Below are 13,664 nucleotides of genomic sequence, written 5' to 3'. Positions count from 1 at the left end.
GTCGGCGAGGAAGCCGGAAGCCGCAGCCGCCGCCGTCGTCCCTTCCCGGTCCCCGCCCGCCGGGTGCCGTCGGAGGTTGACAGGTCGTGGCGGGGAGGCGGCGGCGGCGGCAGCAGAGCCGGGCGCCCGAGACGGAGACCTCATGGGGAACGCTCCGAGTCACAGCAGTGAAGACGAGGCGGCAGCCGCCGGGGGCGAGGGCTGGGGCCCGCACCAGGACTGGGCCGCGGACTCGAGCACGACCCCCGGCCAGGGTCCCGCGGCCCCGGCGCTGCCGCCCGCCGCGGCGCTGCTGGAGCCGGCCCGGCTGCGAGAGGCGGCGGCTGCTCTGCGGCCCACGCCGCCCTGCGAATCTCTGGTGTCCAGGCACCACGGCGCGCTGTTGCGCTGGCTGGAAGAGCGCCTGGGCCGCGGCGAAGAGTCCGTCACCCTGGAGCAGTTCGGGGAGCTGCTGGAGGCTCGTGGCGCCGGCTTCTCGGGCGAGCGGTTCGAGGAGGTCAGGACTGACTAGCGATTGTGGGGCGGGGGCAGGGCGGTCGGCCCTAAGGGCGTGAAGAGGTAGGCTGTGGCTTTGGAGTGGCTGGGCAGGAATGGTAGGGTTGGCAGCTTCTGAGAAGAAGAGCTTGGGTATGCCGACCCACAATGGGAGCTTCCAGCCTGTTCAGTCCGGGAGCCGACTGTCAATCTCTCTAACCTTTACTAGAGCTGTGGAAAGCCTCGGCTGGGCCGTTCTGGCTCAGAAGTACTGGATAAGATGTCTTTGCATGTTGCTGTAGCACAGACCTTTGTGCTGTTGCCTGACGCTGCATCAGCTGCCCTCCAGGATGGCCTAAGGGGATTGTAGTGCAGGGATCAAGGGAGTGGCCATGAAAACCATTCGGTTTTACTGGCCAGTGGGTTTTTGCAGAGGCACCTTCTGAGTCCAGTGTGGGGTCCTAACGAATGTGGGAGGAGAATAACATATATTGGAAAAATTCACATTCTGAAAGCCATTCTCATCTCGCAGAAACTAGCTTTTCCAAAACCCACATTGGTTTTTAGATCTTTGAAGGGTCATATTTTAGTCTCACTTAAACCTCCCTAGAACCTACAACTATTGACTAAATACCAGGTTTCCTGTGACTACTTGTGATTATATAGTTTGGGGCATAATCACCAATATTAGCTTTGTTAAGTGATTAACAGCAAATTGATATGGCAGCAAAGTATTATCCTTGGAACGGATCTTAGGAATTATCTGTACCAGACACTTCATTTTAGAATTAAGAAGCGGCTGATCCAACATCACCCTGTGAGTCGTTGATGAAACTGAGACTGTCACTCAGATTTCTTGACTTTTGTTTGTTTGTCTTATGTCACAGTACAAGCTTCTTAAGGCCCTTTTTCATTAAGTCCACAGTGTTGTAACAAAAAGGTACTTAATTTGTGAAAATGGGTAAACCATGTAGTATATTCATTGTCAATGAAAGATGAGTACATAAACAAACAGACAAGGTATTTTAATGCCATTAGAGACTGGTTCACACTTTAAAACCAGAGGCTTTTCAAATATTTTTTAAATATTTTCCTCTACATGCCCAGAGTTCAGACAATGTAGTTTGTGTGTGTCTTAAATTTTCTTTTAAGAATATCTGTAAGACATCTGGCTTTTGAAAATGTCAGTCATGTTACTTAGTGAAAGGTCTTCTTTTTTTTTTTTAACCTCCAGGAATTTGCTTTTTTTATTTTTTCTTTTTGGCTGCAGTGTTTGTGGGACCTTAGTTCCCTGACCAGGGATCAAACCCTGGGTCCTTCCCAGTGAAAGTGCAGAGTCCTAACCACTGGACCACCAGGGAATTCCCAGTACTTTCCACTCTAGTCCTAGACGTATAATGAGAAAGGGAAGCAGTCAGAAAGAGCTATGCAGATATCTTGAAGGATCCAAAGACAATGGAGGGAAAGTGCTTACAATTGTGAGAGTGTCTGACAGGAATAGAGTCCTGTAATGTAAGGCCAAGAAGTCCTCGAGGTGTGGTCCAGAATTCACGCAAGGGCTGTGACTTTATCTATTCTTTCACTGAGCAAATGCTTGTTGGGCATATACTGAGTGCCGAGGACTTGAATGATAGTGGACAAAGCAAGATACTTACTCTTAAAGAGTATCTACTGCTTAGGACTTCACTGGTGGTCTAGTGGCTAAGACTTCACCTTCCAGTGCAGGGGAGTATGGTTCAATCCTTGATCAGGGAACTCAGATCCCACATGACCTGGGGCCCAAAGTCCAAAACATAAGACAGAAGCTGGCTCAGTGGTAGAGAATCTGCCTGCTAATGCAGGACATTCTGGTTGGATCCCTGGGTTGGAAATATCCCCTGGAGAAGGTTATGGCTGCCCACTCCAGTATTCTTGCTTGGGGCTGCAAAGAGTCAGACTGGACTTAGTGATTGAGCAGGCGTGCGAGATAGAAGTATATTCTAACAAATTCAATGAAGACTTTAAAAAATGGTCCACATTAGAAAAAAATGTATTTAGTACTGAAAGAGATGCATATTAACCCAGCAATTTGTAGGTGTGGTGAGTTATTCAAGGGAAAGCATAATGAAAAAATAGCAAGAGTATTTGACCTCATCCAGGGTGTCAAAGAAGACATAACTGAGATAGAACTTTCCAGCTCAGTTTTGAAGACTGAAAGCAGACAAGGAGCGGAAGGTGTGAGCTCTGTTTTCAGACAGAGGGTGTCACGTGCACAAGCCCCATGACCACAGAATAGACAATTGGGAAGACTGGTATGATGTCTTTGGGCTACAAACTGCTTCAAGGGACAGATAATCCAGTGGCTCAGTGCTTTAAACAATAAAGAAGCTTTTAATGTAAGAGTCCAAGTAGGCAGTCCAGGATTGATACATGCAAGTTTCACAGTTGCCAGGGACTGTTCTGTCCATCTCGTGCTGTCACCTTCCACAGTCACCTTCCACTTAGTGACCCACACGACTCCTTTGCTGCCGCTGTCCACAGTCAGCCGGAAAGGGAAGGAGAGGGCCACAAGCCCCTTTAACTGAACCCAGTCACATGGCCACGCTTAACTGCAGGGGACGTTGGCAAAGCCCTTATTCCATGGCCATATATTCAGCTAAAAACCAGTAGTTAAATTACTGAGGAAGAGGAGAACAGATATTGGGTTACAGTTTCGCCATCTTTGACTCACATGGCTAGATCATAGAACGCAGCAGGAGAACAAGGCTAGGAAGCCGGCAGTGACCAAATTTTAGAGCAGGTTCTCGTCGGGGTATAGTATTTACTAGTGTAATGGTGAAAATTTCCACGTTGTATATGTTGATTCTTTTGGCTCCTGCTGCCATCCATGTCTGCCCAGCTGTCTTGCCTTCACATTCCTGTGACCTTGCTTGCTTGAGGTGTTGTCCTAAAGAAATTCTTGAAGTTATACCAGGACCAAAGTCTGAAACATTATCATTTTATAGTTACAACACACCTCTTCTCTTGATGGGTGTAGTCCATGGAAAAGGAGTCTTTGATTTGCTCACAAGGAGCAGTATTTAATTGACTCCTATGCAGAAGAGGAATTGGAGTTAAAATTAAATTCTTATTTAATCTTACTCAGAGATTAGATATTGTGCTCTTACTATGCTATGCTTCCAGTAGATCATGTATAGGCTCTAGAGCAGGAAAAAAGTGCTGAGCACAGGATGATAGCAGATGGCTTGAAGTTGGGCATTTAGGATGAACAGATCTTATTTGATTAATTTGCCATATTAGCTCTGGTGCCTACTTTGTGAGATTTGTAGGGTTGTAAAGTCTGAAGGAAGGACTTTTTAAATTCATTTATTTATTGTCTTAGCACAGTCCCTGCTCAGAGTCAGTGTTTGATTTGACAGTGCTCATTCTCCAGCTTCATATTTTATATTCAATCCATTACCTTTTAATAGGAAGATAATTCTTTTCTTTCTTTTTTTCCGGCTGCACCACATGGCTTCTGGGATTTTAGTTCCCCAACCAGGGATTGAACCTGGGTCCTTGGCAGTGAGAGCTCAGATTCTCACTGGACTGCCAGAGAATTCCCAAGAAGATATTTATTGACATTGAGGAAGCAGTCAAATATAGTTTTAGTGAAAACTTTAAAAGATTCTTAGTCACTGCTGGAATTTAGAGGAAATTTGGAGAAAAATACCATCTTGGCATTATCATGTCATAGTATTGATTAATTTAGAATGGCTCTGAGCCCAAGAACTATGCAAATAGAGTCATGCAGATGTAATTCTGTGCCCTTTCAAGACAGAGTATGAGACCCACATGTGTGTACCATGAAGAGGAAGTGGGCTTCCTCAGCTGAGAGCCTGTAAGGGTTCCTCACTGCCAAGGGGATCAGGTACTTCTTCCTCGGAATGAGGTGGAGGCTGCAGGCTGGCCTGTCTCCTTGTCTGACCTCACCTCCTTCTGTCCCCCATGGGACGCTTGCCTTGTCCAGTGTGTGGCCCTTTCTTCTGTGCATTCTCCAAGATTCCCCTCCTTGGCCCCATCACCTGGTCAGGACGATCGGGACCGACCCTCTCCTGTGGTGTGATTCAGATGGCTTCTGTATCATCGTATTTTCACTCCTTGCCTTGAGGCTCTTATTTCCGGTTTTGCAAAGGTCTTTTGACACTTAGAGCACACCGTGTGGTCTTGCTCTGCATGAGGCTCCGAGGGCCCCGCCACCTGCCTACACGCCTCCAGTACACAGGAAGTCTTCAGTGAGCGCTGGCCGTTGATAGTGATGAGGCAGTGCAGAGAGGAGAGTCCTGAGTGAATTGGAGGTTATTCTGGCTCTGCATGCTTTGCTGTGGGGGACACGATGGTATTGGTTTCTTTTGGAGAGCTTCATGATCCTCGAGAACTATGGAGGAAAGGCCACTGCTCTGTTTTGCCTTTCCCTGATTTCCAGACTACCACTTCATTGTGTACTGTCTTGCTTTAGGAATTTGAGTGGCTCCCCATTTTTCTGAGGGCCATTTCCCCCAAATGCCTCTACCACTCCTGGGCTTCTGGCCTCCAGAATGTCTGTTAGCTCAGGTCACAGTGGTTGACAGTGTGGGGTCCCAAATCATACCGGAATTCCCATCCAAGTTCCATCATTTACCAGTCCTAACCATGTGACCTTGAGCAAAATCCCTTACCTCTCTTTCCCTGTCTAGTTAAAGTGGTGGTACCAGCCTTAGGATTGTGGAATTTAGTGAGTATTAGCTCTTGTACTTGTTATGCTGTTACTTCTATTATTGTAACAATCACACCCATCACATTGCTGCTGCTGGTTTGTGGCTCTGTCTTCTCCTAGGCCATGGGGATTTAGGAGAGCCAGGATTCCACCCTGACATCCCAGTGTGCACAGAGCCAAGCCCGGGTCAGGCGTAAGTGGCTCCTTGTCAGCTGGTGTTAAATAAGTGCTAAGTAAATTGGCTCCTGTGAGACAAACTAGATGCTAAGTGGTAGATTTCAAAACCTCTGCATTTTTTTAAGAACGATTTCCCAAGTGTTAGGAAATTACATATTTGTTCAGTGAAGCTGTTGGCAGCACTGTTCTGATTCTTTTTTTCTCACCCAAACTGTCTTTATTTTTTGTTTGTTTGAAAATTCTTTTGAACATATCCTTTAACTATTGACAGATCAACGGTATCTGTTAAAAATAGAAAAATGTCACTTATTCGTATAGCCTTGCTCATATAGAATTTTTACCGCAAGAGTTGTGTGGGAAGTTGGGAACAGACAGCACTTGAGATGCAGGTGGCACTTGAAGTGCAGAAATTCTAGTGGGAGTAGGGCTTGAGGGCTGCTTGCGATTTAGAGAGAGTGAGTCTCAGCTTTAAGGCTGATGTTGAGTAAGCCCGGGTGCAAGGTGCCAAGAGCAAGGGCTAGAAGATGGAGGAAAGGGATGGATAAGAGAGAGGTTTTGAGCACCTGGTCTCGGACAGCAAGGAACCCCAGGGGTTATCTGGTCAAAGGAAAGAGAATGGGGTTGTGAAGAACACGAGCTCGGGAGCCTTGGAGTCAAATACTAGCTGTGTGACTTTGGGCAAGTTTTCTGACCTCTCTGTAAAACGTACAACTTTAAAATGAGGAGGTTAATAGCAATCTTGCTGTTATGTGGAATACATGGTTTGTGCACTGCTGAAAATTTAGTGAGTGCTCAAATATTAATTCAGAGCTTCCCAAACCATCTGTCACTCCGCATTGAGTGGGTTACCGCTGTGCTAATCCCCTCAGACTTTGAAGCATACAGTGTTACTGTTCCTCACTGCGCTACAACGTGAAGGAGCTGTTATTGGTGCTGTGCACTCACGTCCTGGGGCCTCAGGGCAGACAGAGGCTGTGCCTCTGCTCTGCCTCCCTCCACACCCATTGGCTCTACTCTTCACATTAGGGTGTGCTTAAATGTTGTAATGTTTATAATTTCCTCTTTATCACTATAAAAGCAACATATGTAGATTGTCATATTACCATTATTAATATCTTGATATGTACTCTTTCAGATTATCGTTGTTGCCCAGTTGTATCCAATTCTTTGCAACTCCATGGACTGCAGCACGCCAGGCTCCCCTGTCCTTCACCATCTGCCGGAGTTTGCTCAAATTCATGTCCATTGAATCAGCGATGCTGTCTGACCATCTCATCCTCTGTCGTCACCTTTTCCTTTTGCCTTCAATCTATCCCAGCATCAGAATCTTTTCCAATAAGTCGGCTCTTTACATCAGGCGGCCAAAGTATTGGACCTGCAGCTTCAGCATCAGTCCTTCCAATGAATATTCAGAGTTGATTTCCCTTAGGATTGACTGGTTTGATCTCCTTGCTGTCCAAGGGACTCTCTCCTGATAAATCTGTGTATGTTTGGAACCAATGTGGAAAGTGCATAGTTGCTTTTTGTTTAAACTAACATGAGATCATTTTCTAGTACTCTTCTATAACTTAGTTTTTTCAGTTAGTGGTCTTCACTATCCTGTTAATATCTGTTTCATTAACACCCAGTCCATATTCTAATTTATACATAGTCCCAGAAATCCATCTGCCTCCCAGCTTCCAAAATTTTGTTGCTGTTGAAATATCTCCTGTTTGCTTTGTCCTTACACTTAAAAAAAAAAAATTCCCTCTATAATATGGTCTTAGTGGAATTTCAGGGGGGAGCAGAGGTAAATGCATTTGTTTATTGTGACATCTTTGAACACTCTTGATGACTCCTTGTCCAGCTTTTGCTGACTGAAGCTTTGAGGGATGAGTTGGGCATTCTGTCTGGAGCCTCCTAATCCATCTTTACACCCCACCAACAACAGATGCATCCGTCTTTATGATGAGCTTTTCCCTCTAGCTTCCATCTGATGACCTTAATTATAACTACTCCTTCCCGTAATAGCCCATCAGATGTTTGAAATGGAGTCTGTTACTCCCAGTCATCTTTTCTCCTCACTGGAGATTCCAAACTTTTCTCACAGGGCAATTTCTAGTCTCATCTTCATCACAGTCTGTTTCTTCTGATCTCTTCTATCTTATTTACTTTGGGTGTGTGACTTCCAAAGTAAATTCAGCTTTCCTGATTGGGTCTAATCAGAAAAGAACAGGAAGAAGGACTTCCCTGGTCTAGTGGTTAAGACTCTCAATGCAGCGGGCACAGGTTTGATCCCTAATCTGGAAACTAAGGTCCTACATGCTGCACAGCACAGCCAAAAAAAAAAAAAAAAAAGGAGCTGAGGCTTATGGAGGCAAGGGAGTGTGTTGTGTGAAGTCACATGGCCAGCTAGTGACAGAGCAGGATTCAAGCCAAATCCCATGCTGTACCCAGTTCCCCAACATGAGCAGGGTGAAATTAGATTATCGTTAAAGGTTAGTGTATACAGGGCTATAAAGTAGATAAACCAAGTTAGCTCTTAGGTCCAAAGAGAGTTTAAAATAAAAAGCCCTCCTAAACCTGAGATGCTACCCTAAGCCAATGCTTTGTGTTTGGCACTTTGTAACCAGTTGAACATTTTTGCAGTGATTGCTTTCTTCTGAAATTATCTGGGGACAGGGGGCTTACTCTCTTGAAAGAGATGAGATGATGATGTTGGATGTTGTGCCTATAGGTAGCAATACTTGTGCACACACGTTCTGCAGAACCTCATGAGTTACTATCCCAAACTTATTTGTTCTTTGAATGATATATCTGAACTCTTCCCACAACAACAACAACAAAAATCACTGGTCTTAAGAAGTGTCAGTTTTTCAAAATTTGGAACCCATACCTGATTTTCTTGCCTCTCTTGTCTTGTAGGCCTTCGCCCAGTTTGATGCTGAGGGTGATGGTACGGTTGATGCTGAGAACATGTTGGAGGCCCTCAGGAATTCCAGTGGGGCTAACCTTCAGGGGGAGCTGAGCCACATCATCAGACAGTTGCAGGCCTGCTCTCTTGTTCCAGGTGAGACCCTCATCTGAGGGCTGAATGCTGAAGGATGCTCTCCTAGAGCCCAAATGAGCTTTGCTGTAATATGGGTTGTAATTAGACAAGCTTGTGGGCACCATGAAATAGTCATGATTTTCTGATAGCCTTCACTAAGCTCATGATCTGAATGTGTGTTGAGTGTAATCATTTCTTGTGTTCCCCAAAGAGCGGTGGCTGAGCAGTTCTCCCATCTTTATGAACCTTTGTCATGAGGCCACCTTCCTTACTGGATCTCTGTGTTTCACTCTCTCGAGAAGTCTTCCCTGGCCCCAGTTGTAGGCTTTTTTAGCATTGTGTATTTGTTTGTTTGTTTTTTTTTTTTTTGCAACATATCACTGTGCTAATTAATTATTACTCACTTGTTTGTAAATATCTGTCTTCACTTTTATCCTGTGAGCTCCAGAAGGGCAGGGAACCTTCTCTTTTACTTCTGCTGAGTCCTCACATTTAGTAGTTTGGCACTTGGTAGGCACCCAGTTTTTTTAATTTTTAGAAAGCCTTTGCTCTGAAATTTGTGAGAATAAAAATAGCTTAAAATGAAACAGTACCTCTGCATTGTCTCTATGAAAAAACTTTGTATTTTTTGATGGTTTTATTTAGGGAGCTCAGAAACAGAATCAAAATAATATTACCTTTTCTTGTTTTATTCTAGTGAGAAAGCAATTGAGTTTGAAAGGAAAAGATGAAACTTGGCATGTCATCCTTTTGGTTCAGTTCATTTTATCCAGGAGCTTTCCTGCTTTTGCACTTGGAGTCATAATATTTAGCACAGAAGCGGGGAGGCAAACAGACTTGTTGGATCCATAAATGTAACTCTGATTGACCTCTCTGGCTTCCTACTGAGGATGTATTGAGCTAGGGAAGGAGGGTGCTGTATATTAATGAAGAATGCCTACTTCTGCTCTTCTTCAGATTGTCTTGAATTATGTAATTTTTATAGAGCATTATAGATAGCCTGTACATGTTAATTTTTCTCTTGTTCTCATGGCAGTAAAAATTACACTTTGAATTATGCATAGCTAACTTTTGGCATTTCGTATTACCCTCATCTCTGTATTACCAGCATATGGGTAGCCTCAGGAGCTTTATTTGAACACCTTGAAGAGGTGTTTTGGGAGGAGAGGAAAGGAGTGGAAACCAGGGGACCCAGCAACACTGAGCGCGCTGTTGCTCTGGGTGGCCATAAGGGGCGGTGGGGTTAGGCTGAAAAACTAGGGGGCCAGACCTTCTCTAGCAGGGTTGTGACTTAGGGCTTTCTACTGAAATTTTTTCTCTTTTATTTTAGCTTAAAAGAGTTTTTCTTAAAAAAAAAAAAAAATCACAATCCTAGGCTGAAACTTGGCAAGCTGAGCTCATCTCTCTGGTGGAACCCCACATTCCTGGTCCCTCTGTCTAACCTAGGCTGACACTCCTTTCGTATCTCTTTGTATGAGTGCTGAATGGTTAAAAAAGAGACAGCCCATTTACCAGATTCATTGCTTGTTTCACCACGTGATAAAAGTTTTCCCATTACAAGCATCAGTCTGTTGGGAGCAGATCAGTGCCGTACCAGCAGCGTCATCGCATGAAGTCTGGGTATTACCCTGGATGTCCGTTAAGAGGAACTGAAAGAGGAGATACGAGGAATGGCGTAAACTTCTGGGGCTTGGGAAATCAAACCAGGGGCTCCTGGTTTTGTGTAGAGGCAGAATCAGATGGGCTGGTTCTAGGGCACAGTTTCTCCTCAGGCTCATGTTTAGCTTCAAAAATTAAAGCAGTTTCCTTCTGCTCTAATATAATCTTTTGTTTCACACTTAAAAGCAGTTTCTCCTGCGGACTTCTGGAATCGTGCTCTAGGTGCTGCTCACTTGGGTGTGCTCAGCTTGTGACAGTTCATCCAGTAATACAATGATAATATATGTAGTTCTGTTTTAATTAGAAAGTATAAGAGAAACAAAGAAAACCCTCCCCAAATCTATAAGCATGTCTGAGCTCCAGGAAAAGCTGCTGTGTTTATTCTCTCTTCACTTAACTGTCTGGGTCATGTGCACCTCAGTTGAAAGCTTGTTATTGAAGCTGAATCTACAATAACAAGAGCAGAATTCCAGAAGTCCGCAGGAGAAACTGCTTTTAAGTATGAAACCAAAAGATTTTATTAGAGCAGAAGGAAACTGCTTTAATTTTTGAAGCTAAACATGAGCCTGAGGAGAAATTGTGCCCTAGAACCAGCCCATCTGATTCTGCCTCTTCCCTTGTGGCTCAGCTGGTAAAGAATCCACCTGCAATGCAGCAGACCTGAGTTCGAAGCCTGGGTTGGGAAGATCTCTTGGAGAAGGGAAAGGCTACCCACTCCAGTATTCTGGCCTGGAGAATTCCATGGACTGTATAGTCCCTGGGGTTGCAGAGTCGGACACAACTGAGCGACTTTCACTTCACTTCAGACGTGGCCTGTTTTGTGTTTTTGAAAGGTTACTTAGGTTAACATCAGAGAAAATGCAGCCAGGGGAGCCACTTAGGATACCTGGGTGGGTGTGTGAATGGAGGTGTTGAGGCGAGTCTGGACCGTGAGCAGAGGGAAGGACAGATGGAGGAGCCTTCAGAGGGGCCACCGTGGAGAGAGAAGACTGGAGTGGTGAAGGGAGCGCTTGAAAGCAGTGCAGGGACTGTTTCCAGTCCTGCCCCTTGCTGCTGACCGGGTGTGTCACCTGAGCCTCGCTTCCTCAGTAAGAGGAGGGTCCCAGACCCTTCAGTGCCTTCTCCTCTCCACCCTCCACCGCCACCACTTACTCTGGGGACTGACTGAAATAATGTCTGTGGAAGGACCTCGAAAACTATAAAAGGCAGTCAAGAACTGTGGTCAGGGTAATGGTTGTATTTTCATTATCATTATCTTCTGTAGCTTAGAATAAAAGCAGTCATACCATTACACTCTAACGTGATAAACTTTATTCCTACCCTATATTCAATATGCAAAACTTTTTCAAAAATTTCTAGTTAGTATTTAAATTTATAAATTAAACTTATAAAAATTGGAAACTTGGATGGAAAGAAATAATCATTATTCTAGTCTTCTACAATTTCTGTGAAACTACAGTGAAATTAATTTTGAAATTGAGATCACTACTGGTTCATTTCTTAAAAACATCTTTAGGTTTTAAATGATTAAAGCTGAAACTACCAGAGAGGATTCTTAATGGCTGCTTTTGATTCAGATAATTCCTTTAGGCCGCCAAGCAGGGGATGTGGAACCTATTGTGGTAGTTTCCCAAAAACATAAAAAATGGACTTTTTCTGCTTAGGTTTCATAGACATATTTTCAGAGTCCAAGGAGGGCCTGGATGTCCATGCGGCGATGATCCTGCGCTTCCTGCATCGCAACCGGCTCTCCAGCACTGTCATCCCCTACCCCATGTTGGACCACTGCAATAACATGAGCACCATGAGGGCCTCTGTTCTGAAGGAGTCTCTGGATCAGCTGGTACAAAAAGAAAAGGGTATGTGCGCGGGGGTGGGGCTGTTCTTGAGGATGCCTGGTGATCATTTCTTTCAAGTGAGTATTTATTGACAGGATGAGCCAGCCCTCCTCCCTGCTTCTATTTCTGAAAATATAGTGACCAGTTTGTAGCAGAAGAATGTGAACTGCTCTCCCTTTCCTTCCTCTCCCCCTCGCCTTATTCTTAACTCAGCTGCTTTCTCATCACCCAAGTCTCCGCTCAGATGTGGCAGGCCTCTCCTCATTACTCTTGACTGATGCCCCCACTGCCACCATTTCCCCTCTTTGGTCACAATCCCCTTTGCAGGTTTAAAAGTCTAAATGGCACTTATTACCTGAAGTTGTAGCATTTTTATTTACTTGCATTTTTGTCTGTCTTATTCACTTCATTATCCTTGGGACCCAGAACTATGCTTGCCACACAGTAGGTGCTCGGTGAATAGTTGTTGAATAAATGAGGGAAGCCACTACAGACTCACTGGTGACCACAGCAAAAGTTGACAATGTGAATTGTCGGGTCCGTGGAGTCTCACAGTCTAGAAATAGACCCAGTTGCATGTGGGAACATGGTACCAGATGTAGTTAGTTAGCATTACAAGTCAGGGCAGGAAGTGAATTAGCCTACAAATTGGGTTAGGGAACTGGTTAGACGTTTGGAGAAAAAAATAAAACTAGATTCTTAACCCACTTAATCAAATAAATTTCAGATGGATTAAAAAGTTCAACCAAAAAGAAAGCTGTAAGAGTGCTAGAAGGAAGGAGTTCCACTTTATAAAAGCCCTGACATGGGAAAACCTCTCTAAGTGGGACATGAAACTACAAAAGAAAAGATCAGTAAGTTAGACTGTATGTAAATTTAAAGTTCTGTACAGCAAAAACATCGTAAGCACAGTCAAAAGACAAATAACATTTTATGGAACAAAGGTATATTTTATAACATTGTGACAGTGTTTTTTTTTTTTTAACTAATTCTGACCTTGGGCAGTTATGTAATCGCCTTAGTTTCCTCATCTCTAAAATGAATTAATACATAGAAAATGTGTAGAAAAATGCCTGGTTCACAGTAAACAGTCAATAAATATTACTTATTATGTGTGTGTATATATATATTACATAACATATACAAAATGTATAAATTGATAAGAAGACTTGTGACCCAGTAACAAGTAGATGAGGATAGGACAAAGCCATACTCAGAAACACAAGTGGCTTACAAACAAGTGGCTTAAAAAGTCTCACTCATAATTAAAGAAATGTAAGTTAAAACTGCAAGACACCATTTTCATCTCTTGGTTAGTTTTGCAAATATTATCAGTGATTTATGCTGTACTACAACCAACCCATGGTACAGTCCTTGGCCAATTTCTTCTTTATACATGTTGTCCAATTTAGAAAGAGATTTTACAGAGCATTTATTTTTCTAGGGCCAAAGTGCCAGGAATATTTCTGTTAGATATTTTCAATGACCTTTTTAAAAAATGCTATGTGAAAAAGATGTCATGATAAAATCTGGTTTTTCTCACAGAGAGCCCTGGAGATCTAACAAGAAGCCCAGAGATGGACAAACTCAAGTCTGTTGCAAAGTGCTACGCTTATATAGAGACATCCTCCAACCCTGCAGACATTGACAAGATGACAAATGGAGAAACCTCATCCTACTGGCAGTCAGATGGCAGCGCCCGCTCACACTGGATTCGGTGGGTGCCATAATACCAGATTCTTGGGTGAAGGTCCAAGGAAATTACCTGCTTTCT

At 44.0% G+C, this 13,664-nt stretch overlaps 1 protein-coding gene and 1 non-coding gene across 3 annotated transcripts in view; one reads left to right on the top strand and one right to left on the bottom strand.

Annotated features, from left to right (window-relative positions):
- The first annotated feature begins 21 nt into the window (after positions 1-21).
- Positions 22-13,664, top strand: part of ZZEF1 (zinc finger ZZ-type and EF-hand domain containing 1) — a 92,466-nt gene continuing 78,823 nt past the window's right edge. For both annotated transcript variants that reach the window (XM_020882059.2, XM_070478894.1), the window contains exons 1-4: positions 22-496; positions 8,270-8,414; positions 11,717-11,911; positions 13,436-13,607. In XM_020882059.2, the coding sequence (XP_020737718.2) occupies positions 143-496; positions 8,270-8,414; positions 11,717-11,911; positions 13,436-13,607 (866 nt within the window). In that variant the 5' untranslated portion in view covers positions 22-142. The remainder of the gene's footprint in view (positions 497-8,269; positions 8,415-11,716; positions 11,912-13,435; positions 13,608-13,664) is intronic.
- On the bottom strand, positions 1,762-1,835 carry TRNAE-UUC (transfer RNA glutamic acid (anticodon UUC)). Its single transcript has one exon. It is a non-coding gene; the product is annotated as a tRNA-Glu (tRNA).

Source organism: Odocoileus virginianus, chromosome 17 (assembly GCF_023699985.2).
Source record: "Odocoileus virginianus isolate 20LAN1187 ecotype Illinois chromosome 17, Ovbor_1.2, whole genome shotgun sequence".
NCBI lineage: Eukaryota > Metazoa > Chordata > Mammalia > Artiodactyla > Cervidae > Odocoileus > Odocoileus virginianus.
The sequence above is the reverse complement of the archived record's forward strand: the minus strand, read 5'-3'. Positions and strand labels throughout refer to the sequence as shown.